Source organism: Panicum virgatum, chromosome 3K (genome assembly GCF_016808335.1).
Source record: "Panicum virgatum strain AP13 chromosome 3K, P.virgatum_v5, whole genome shotgun sequence".
Classification (NCBI taxonomy): Eukaryota; Viridiplantae; Streptophyta; class Magnoliopsida; order Poales; family Poaceae; genus Panicum; species Panicum virgatum.
The window spans coordinates 33,428,442-33,438,455 of record NC_053138.1 but is presented as its reverse complement, the minus strand read 5'-3'; the positions used below and the strand labels follow the sequence as shown (position 1 = coordinate 33,438,455).

The 10,014-nt window shown below is 45.7% G+C and overlaps 1 protein-coding gene across 1 annotated transcript; it reads right to left on the bottom strand.

Annotated features, from left to right (window-relative positions):
- Window positions 1-3,472: 3,472 nt before the first annotated feature.
- LOC120699055 (pentatricopeptide repeat-containing protein At2g30100, chloroplastic-like) lies at window positions 3,473-9,226 on the bottom strand. The gene is made up of 2 exons (XM_039982923.1): window positions 8,412-9,226; window positions 3,473-4,678 (listed from the first exon to the last, which is right to left on the bottom strand). Exons 1-2 carry the CDS (start codon window positions 9,090-9,092, stop codon window positions 3,905-3,907), a joined length of 1,455 nt encoding a protein of 484 aa, XP_039838857.1. The 5' UTR covers window positions 9,093-9,226; the 3' UTR covers window positions 3,473-3,904.
- Between the last annotated feature and the right edge of the window lie 788 nt (window positions 9,227-10,014).

The following is a 10,014-nucleotide window of genomic DNA, read 5'->3' as shown; positions in this document are numbered from 1 at the left end:
AGGGGGAGAGGCGGCTAGGGTTTAGGAGGGAGGTGGGCTGCGGGCGGGGCCGGCCTGCTTTCGTGCGGGGGGTTTTTTTTTTTTTGAACTCTCGTGCGGGGGTTTTGGGAAAGCGCCCCGTGCACCAGCCAGTTGCCCAGTTGGTTGACTGAAATTTTCTTCTTTTTTCTTTTTTTGATTTGATTTTAGAAAAAATCCCGTCTGCTGCTGCTGTGATTCTGTCAAAAGAAGAAAAACAAAACACAGACGTATTCGATTTTCTGCCCAAAGTTTCTTGAAAAATATTTGTGCATCCAACTGTTTGTTTTGTCTAACCATGAGACTCCATACAATTTTTTTTTCAGTTTACCTCCCGTAAACTATTTAGATTGGTCTAATTTAATTTACCCACTAAAATGCTTGCTGAAATTTTCTCCCGCGCAAGTTGCCCTCTTAAGTTAAAATATATTTTCTACGCAAATATTCACATACATGAGCGTGTACTCATCCCAATAAATACTTGTACACAAACCCTTCTCTTTTGCTAGGTGTTTGATGATCTTAATCCAGATAGAGATGTAAATGGTACGAATATTTTCCGACCGTATTCGAATTCGATCCGGTCTGGAAGAATTTCATCCGTCTGTATCCGATTCCGAGTATCCAATATCCGTAACCGATCCGTATCCGAATGATCAAAAAGTTACAATTTTATGATGTTGATATCCATTATAATCTTATCCGGTAAAAACTAATACTATCCGTATCCGACTCCGTATTCGAACACAAATATGAAAACAAATACGATACCAGTAATATGCGTCTGTATCTGATCCCTTTACATCCCTAAATCCAGATCTAGAGTATTACGATCCTATCCTACACCTCCAACACGCCAAAAAAGATCCAGACCCCATCTGAAATCCTAATTTCATTGGATCACGATGCTGGATAAAAGTTTCTATACAGTTCTCCCGAGTTGGTACTAGGATCTTGTATAGGATCCCTATTCTGGTAATAGATTTTTGTTGCTATTTTATAATTAAGGGATATATGTAATAACAAAATATTTATATCAGTTTAATTTAGGTTTTAATTCTTTTTATGCTATGCTATATATATATTAAGTAATGTACTAACTAATGCATTTCAAGTGATTAAGCTATGATGAATATGCACACACAAATTTACAAACTTAACTCAAATTTAGCAAAAAATATTAAATAAATCAAATTTAACAATAATTTATTAGCCAATATTAAATTTTATATACTTCTTGTCGACGTATTGATAAGGAATAATTTAGGCTGAAACCACTATGGAAAAATGTGCATGTGGTAACGGAAATGTAATATGAAAACATAAGTCATGAAAATTTTTACTTCTCAGACTTTGTTCACTCTTAAATAAGCTTTGTTTCAGAAAATGACCCCAACAATTCAAAAAGCAAGCTACTCCTCTCTAAACTTTATTATGGAAAATATTTAAATTACACTCCTCAACTGTAGCCAAAGTCTGAACAACCCCTAAATTATAACTTGTTTCGATTTACCCCCTAAACTATACCATTTAATACAATTTGTCTTTCTTTTTTCTCGATGCACAAGTTGAATTTTAACTTTAATTTTTGCAGAGTAGTAGTAGACATCACAATGCATATTAAAAAATATATAATTTTTCATCATTAATTTTCACATAATTTTGAGCTACAATGATTAATTTATCATTAAATATCCTAACCTATCAAAATAACAATAAACATGTGATGTATTTTTCTAACATGCATTATGATGTTTACTATCATCTTCTAAAAATTTAACTTAAAACTCCACATATGCATGGAGAAATGAAGAAAATATTGACGACCAAAATTGGCACGACTGGGCGTACCGATCTGACCGGTATGCATAGACAGGTCAGACCGGTCAAGGTGACTTTGCCAAAATTCAGATTTGACTTCACTATTGCGTAGTTCTCGTCGAGACGATCAAAATGCATATAAGGAATGACCGATTTAGACTTCGGATGAGATAGTTATCACTCTGAGAAAGAATTGACCCAGACCAAGACCAGTGAGACGGGTTGGTAGGGGCAGTCAGACCAGTTCGGGTAGCCCAATCCGAGTTAGGAGTTGTATTTTGATACGAAATTAATTAGGGTTTCGACTCCTAATAGGATAAAACCATCCCTCCCTATAAATATAAAGTGTTGCGGCCGATTGAAGGTATCCAATCGATTAAATACATATCTTTTATCTTTTTTTTTACTTTTTCTCTTTACCCTAAACTCTTCCAACCTTTGTGTTGTTCATCTCTCGTCTCTATGGTGCAAGGGGCGCCTTAGCTGGCCTGCCAAGCCTAAGGCAACTCAAGGTGCGCCTGCCTTGACGGGGTCCTGCCTCCCGGACGAGCGTTCCTTGGATCTTCGTCAGGCTGCCCGGCGAAATCGGTCTAACCGGCCTACCAAAACGGTCTGACCGGAGCTCTCTGCGAGTTGCAGGTGACGTGTTCGTGTGACGGCGTATTCTAGCTTCAACAGAAAATAAAATGTATTAGGGGCTAATTTAAACCAAAGGGTATAGTTTTAGGGGTAAAATGAACCAAACGATAGTTTAAAGGGTTACCCGAACTTTGGCTATAGTTGATGGTCGTAATTTAAATTTTTTTCCTTTGTTAAATATGCCACCTCGGTCCTCAACGCGTTTTCATGCCTTGAGATTCATGCAAGGAAAGTTATTGGCTATCGTAGCTTGCAAAAAAACAACCAGGGTGTCAAAAAGCGATAAAATAATGACACGTTTGATTATTTGTACAAGATCGCGCATTCAAGAACTTTATAATGGGTTGCTGGTGACACATTTTTAGATGTGAAAAAAAATAAAATGATCACCAGTTAGATCTAGGCTGGCTGAAAAGAAAAAGGTAAGGTTAGGTTCGCTGGCTGAAAAGAAAAAGGTAAGGTCAGGTTCTTTTCTATTGTAGTTTGTTTTGCATGCTCTGACTCCTGAATTTTTGCCGAAGGATAGCTATCCTATAAATATGTTCATGTTTCAAATCAATTTACTTTCAGCCTTTCCTTTCCTCCAGCTCTCATTCCAAAGGCAGTCACAGCACAGTCAAGGGAAAGAGAGGTGTATTATCAATATTTCGTTCCCGTTTGGCAAAGCTTTAGCTTCTCTTAAAATAGTTTGTGAAGCGGCTTTTCTAGTGAAGCTAAAATTATTTTGAAAAACATTTGACAAAATAGCTTCTTCCTAGTGAAGCTAGGTGAAACCACGTTTTTTTAACTTCACCCCGCACCCGGCTAGTGGAAGCATATGGATAGCTTGACTTCACAGGTTGCTTCAAGGAAAAACTGCTGCAGTTTTAACTCTTTGGCATAGCTTCACCAGAAGTTATTTTTGAAGCTCTTCTTGAAGCTATGCCAAAGGGGCCCTTCACAAGTGCAGTCGCAATAGAAATGTACATTATCTTTCAACACCAACAGCTTATGATAAGCCATCCAAAAAAAAAAGCATATGATAAAAGTAACACAGAAATTTACATGTACCATATGGTAACAGTAACACAGAAAATTTACATGTACCATATGTACTCTGTTCAGTAGTACAACATAGCCGTGCTTAGAACAAACAGCTTAGTCGATAGCTCCGTTTCAGTCAAAAATATACAGGGAACCGTAATTATGTACCAATTGGTTCACCATAGTACTCTGTTAGTAGTACAACATAGCCCTGCTTACAACAAACAGCTAGACGACAGCTCCATTTCAGTCAAAAATATACAGGGAACTGTAATTATGTACTGATTGGTTCACCATAGTCGGAGCTTCACCTTGTTCGCCAGGGACTTGAAAGCATGTGAATCACCCACATTTTGTACCTGCTACGTGTGGATATATGATGGAAAGGCCTCACATCGGAGCCCTAAAGCATGTGCATCATCCACAATTTGAATTTGTGGACATAAAGATACACTATGCAAGGTCCGATCAGATCTGTCTCGGAAAGTCGCTTGCAGAGTTTCATGTATGATTCTAGGCTGCCAGATTCCTGTATGTTTCTCTGCAGTGCAGTCAATACAGCAGCTCTATCCAGGTAATCTGGAAATAAGCCCATATCGAGCATCTGCATGAGTGTCTCCGAGGCATCTAGAATGAAGCCACCTTTGACATAGCCTCGCAGGAGCCATGACATGGACTTCTTTCTTCTTCCGGCGCTACTTGACTCGACTCCTGCAAGCAATCGGCGTACAGCAGCAGCTTCCCCTTGAGATGCACAAATTGCCAATACAACATCATAGAGCTGCGTATCAGGTTCTCTACCAAGAAGCTTCATTTCCCAAAGTTGGTGCTCAGCTTCTAAGCCACAACCAGCACAAGTATACAATGAGAGGAGCCTCTCATGCACAAGTCCTAGAACTTCGCTACTGCCTTCCTCTACTGACCAGTTTGACAAAAGAACACCATCACTTAACAATTCTGATTGATACTTTTCAATACTGTGCATGCTCTCAGCATCCAGTTTAGAAATAGAGCCATCCTTCACCAATGAATTTAGTTTACGCAGAGCCTTTGAGAATTCCTTTTGCTCTTTAACCAAGGCAGTTAACCCAATTAGATAACTATACACCTCAGGTTTCAGACCACTCTCCTTAAATTCAGTGACCAACTTGACAGCATCCCTATAGTCCCCATCCATCTGTCAGATGAAAAATAACAAAAAGGTTAGAACTGGAATTAATAGATGTCATATTGATATGAGATAACATGGATTGGTGTTTTATTTGCAGCTAAAATATTTTGGGACAAATGAATGCCAAATACGTCTAAGTAATCAAACTTTTAACTTTGAGTAGCATCAGTAATCTTAAGTTTGAGTGATATACTATGAATGCCATCAATCCATATGCTCTGAGTTTTAGCAGCCTCAATAATCTCAACCTTGATACTAACGCCATCAAATTTCATGTATACACAGTCCAGATGGGGAAAAAAATTGTCTCACTGAACCACAAGCAATCCATTACACGAACAAAATAGCCAAAAATATAGCAGAATATGCTCTAAGGTGACTATAACATTCTAATATCAAGATGTTTCTATAATTGTGACTCATTCTCTGTCTTCTTGGTATTTTTCAGTAAATTTAAGGACTGTGAGAAGAAGGTTCCAATAGAAAAATGCTGCTGGCAAGTTCAAAATATGTATACAGCAATCTTGGAGAGCCTTCTGGAATAAGTTACCACTGGCTTCCTTCGTACGGATAGCTAAAGTTGATTTATCTCAGATTTGTTGGCACTTGTACAGAAAAAAGGATAGATATATACTACAAGCTGTAGCCTGCAGCTACAGAAGAGAGGACTTGAGCTTGCTGCTTTATACATAGGTACATACTAGTATCCAACAGTAGGAACAACACAACAGAGACCATCAGTGAGAACATAAAGCAAAAGCATTGGTATACGTATTCCATAAATAGTTTCAGAAAATGTTCTAAAAGATAGGGGAAAAAGAGGCCAAAGTTTTCAAAGCCTAATGCAGGATCTTTGGTTTATGAAAATTGCACTTGCAAAATCTTGACATTCCCCCAAATATTTGGCTATGGCTTGGCTTGATTCTTTCCCTTGCAACATGGGCACATATTCACACCCATTAACCACAAAAAATTGAACTTGGCCTTTTTTTTTGTGCTAAAAGATCTCTGATATGTACAATCAAGCCCCAATAGCTCCCCAAACTTTATATCGATCATGGTTCTTAAGGCGTCGCCTAGGCGACGCCAAGGCGTCAAGGCGCTCAGGGAGGCCAAGGCGTCGCCGACGCCCAGCCAGAAGAGAGGAAGAGTAAGGGGAAGGAGCGACCGGGATGAGGTGTCCATGGTCGCCTTACCATAACAGCAGCAAAGTGAGAGAGGGAGGGAGGGAGAAGGGGGAGGAAGAGGAGAAACAGCTTCCTGCTAGCTCTGGCGTCGATCCGACGGACAGCAGCCATCTGGAGAGCGTGAGGAAGGGAGGGAGAAGGGAGAGGAAGGGAAGGCTTCCCTGCTGGCTCTGGCGGCTGGCGCGGATCCAGCAGGCAGCGGCTCACCTGGAGAACTTGAGGGAGGGAGAAGGGAGAGGGAGAGGGAGAGGAGGGGGAAGCTTCCTGCTAGCTCCGGTGAGGGAGGGAGAAGGAGGGAGAGGGCGAGGGCGAGGAGGGAGAGGAGCGGAAGGCAGCCGCCGCCGCCGGCAGTGACTCGCGAGCGAAGGGTGGGCAAGTTTGAGAGTGTTCGGGAGAGGGGAGCTAGGTCAGGCCTGGTGGGGATGTGGGGTGGTGCTTGGGCTTTTAGTGGGCTGGGCCAAGTTGTCTCCTTTCTCTTATTCTTTTTCCTTTTCTCCCTTCTCCTTCCTTCTCTTTTTTCTTTTTCTCCCTACATCCTGCTGCTATAAGGCGTCGCCTTGCTCGCCTAGGCGTCCGCCTAGGCGTCGCCTCGCCATGCCGATGGGGTTGCTCGCCGTGCCTCGCCTTAACGCCTTAAGAACATTGATATCGATTCAGTTCATGACAAGGGTGTTTTTAGTTTGGTCCACTACCACAAGTCCACAACATTCCCTTAGAATATGTGGCCATGACAAGTTTAACTAATAACTATCCTAGTACAGACTACAGAGTATGCCAAATATGAAAACCAATACTCTGCATGTCAGGATGTAGGTTTTGGCAACTAGTATTTAGCAGAAAGAAGGAATAGAAGAAAAAACTCAGCAGGAATCCTAGAACAAAGCCAAATTCCATGGAACAATCCAAAAAATAGTTAAATGATTGAAATCTGGCATAGGCCTCTGAAGCACAAACCAAATACGAAACCCCAAATTTCTGAGGCTTAAATGGAAATCATGCTCCACATGATTAATTGTTTATCTATAGTAAAGAGAATGGAGTAAATGTGTAGGTTGATAAACTAATTACTAATTGAACTCAGATGAGAATTGGGTGAAGGTGATGGATGCCCTGGTCGATGAGAATTGGGTAGCAGACATTCAAGGAGAAATTTCTTTGGAAGCCTTGTGGGAATATTTGGATCTTTGGGATATTTTGACAGAGGTGGAGTTACAGGAAGGAAACACGGATAAGCACATTTGGAGACTTTCTGGCTCAGGAGTGTACACAGCCAAATCTGCATATGATGCACTTTTTGAGGGCGCCATCAGCTTTGCTCCCTATGAGCGCATTTGGAAGTCTTGGGCACCCCCTAAGTGTCGTTTCTTTATGTGGCTGGCTGCTCACAACCGGTGTTGGACAGCAGACCGGCTTGCTAGGAGAGGCCTCACCCATCCGGATCGATGCCTGTTGTGCGATCAGGAGGAGGAGAACATTCAGCACCTGCTCATAGGCTGTGTATTTGCAAGACAATTCTGGTTTGAACTTCTACAAACTGTTGGACTTGCAGCACTTGCTCCACAACCTGAAGTTCCTTCCTTTGATGACTGGTGGGATAAGGCGGCTTCGACGGTCAACGGAGATACAAGAAAGGGCCTGAACTCCCTCATAATCCTCGGTGCTTGGACTATTTGGAAACTTAGAAATGATTGTGTGTTCAACGGTGCTGCCCCTAGCATTCCTGTGGCTCTTGCCCGGGCTAGGGAGGAAGCCCATTTGTGGAGTTAAGCTGGTGCTAAGGGACTGTCCTTAGACACAACCAATGTTGTTGTGTCTTAGTGGGAGTGGGTGGTGTGGTCAGGTCTTACTTGAAAAGCATAGGTGATTAAGTTCTTGCAGGGTTAGAGTGTGGGTGTGTGTTCGGGTCTATGTATGACTCTTCTTCTATTAATACAATGATACACAGCTCTCCTGCGTGTTCGAGAAAAAAATAATTACTAATTGAACTGACAGACAAGTCTAACCTACATGTCAACAAATCAGCAATGTGATCCAAGCTGACTATTTTATAAAACCACTCATGTGCTTGCAACTACGGCGACAGAATTAATTTAGTACCACATGAATATCCTAACAAGATTTAATAAGATCACGCTATGATATGATTGAGTTTGCTGCAAACAAAGATCACTTTAAGCTTTAAAGCAATACACGTGCACAGTAATTTACAAACCGTCAAAGACTCAAATACAAAGAAGGTCTAACTGATGTTATCCCAACAACTCAACAAAAATTACAGCTGTTATCCCAACAACCCATCAAAATCCCAAACTACTGACATGCAGAACAGGCGAACTGATTAGAAATCAAAACTAAGATGCAATAAGCAGAAATCACGTTGAACTTCAGAACATCATAAGTAGTAAAAAATTAGAACATTTCAGCACACAATAGAAGCAAAGAAGATCCAAGAGTAGTATAAGCAGTAACCTAGGACCAACAACTGCATAAAGGTGAATGTTCGAGACAAAAAAATAAAGCCCAAATTAAAACGGTTAAAAACTGCAAGTTACCATCATCTTCCAGGCGAGGTAACCGACGGGCCCTCCCCGCTCGCCGTCCCCGTCAGCAGAGCCTTGCTCCCCTCCCGCGCCGGCTCCGAGCCCCCCTCTCCTGAGCACGTCCCTGACGAACTCGACCGCGTGCTCCCTCTCCCCGCGGTCCCAGTACAGCGCGACGGCCTTTTCGACGAGGCTAAAGCCGGGCCTCAGCCCGACGCAGTCCATCTCCCCCAGCAGCGCGGCGACGTCGGCCACGTCCCCGCCGGCCCCCACGAGGCGCTCGATCCAGCCGCATGCGATGGCGGCCATGAGCTCCATGGTCTCGCCGTCGACGCGGTTGGCGCGGCGGAGCCAGTCGAAGACTTCGAGCGCGCAATAGGCGTCGCGCCCCTCCTGCGCAAAGTAGACGAGCACGAGCTGCAGCTCCCGCGGCGACAGCGCAGCCAGCGGGGCCTCGTCGGCGGCCGCGGAGTCCGGCTCGCGCTCCAGATGCTCGATGGCGGCGGCGAGGAGCCCGTCGGGGTCCGCGGCGGAGAGGGGCGGCGCCGCGTGGTCGATGCGCAGGGAGCGCGGGGGCGGCGGGGGGCGCGGGGAGACGGAGGACCCGGGAAGGCGGCGCGAGGAGGAGGAGGAGCGGGTGGACTGTGGGAAGGTGGCGACGGCGGCCGCGGTGGCGTGGGAAGAGAGCGCCATGGATTGGGGTGAGGGGTGCGGTGGGGCTAGGGTTGGTAGGAGGGCATGGGAGTTCACAGCGGAGGATTTTGGAGGCTTTGGTTGTTGATGTGTGGGGAGGAGAAGGGGAGACGTGGCCCAAGCCAAGGAAGGTACGGTGGAACGGCGATGGCTACCGGGGACGGAGGGGAAAAAGAGGTCTTGTATTCTACAATGTTTGGATCGGGGGACGGGTTCCATTGGGGGACCAGCCACCCGGCCCGGCCCGGCCGGAGCCTGAGCTGGCTCGGACACGAATTGATCGGGCCAGGCCCGGCATGACTAGGCTAACGGGACATGCTGTGCCGCCCGTCGTGCCATGGCCTCAGCACAAGCACGAGCTCACAGGCCCATTTCATGCTGAGCCGGCCTGTAAAGCATATCCCATTCCGTCGTGCCCGTGCCGTCCGCCGCCCGTGCGCTCGATGGAGGCCGCTACCCGCCGGTGCTGCATCGTCCGCCACCGCTGATGCCTACTGGCTGCCGTGCCTGCTCCCACCGTCGCTCCCGCTGGCCACCGCCACCCGCTAGCCCCGCCTGCCGCCACGCTCGCTGGCTTCCGTCGTGTCGGTCGCGCCTGCCGACTCCATGCCACCGGCCCCGCCTGCTGTGCCGCCGTCGCTGGCCTCAGTCGCACCGAGCGCGCCTACTATGTCGTGTCCGCTGGCCTCCGTCGTGTCGGCCGCGCCCACAGATGCTGCGCTTGCCGGCCGCCACCGCTCGTGCTGTGCTGTGCTGTGCCCGCCGGCCGCCGCTTGCGCAAAGCCGAGAGGAGGGAAGTGAGCGAGGCGGCGGGGGAACAGGGGGTGGGTGGGGGTGGTCGGGTGCGGATAAGCTAGGGTTGGGAGTTAGGCCGGTGGGGTTGGGGGTTGACCTGGGCATATGACCCTACTTGGCCGGACTA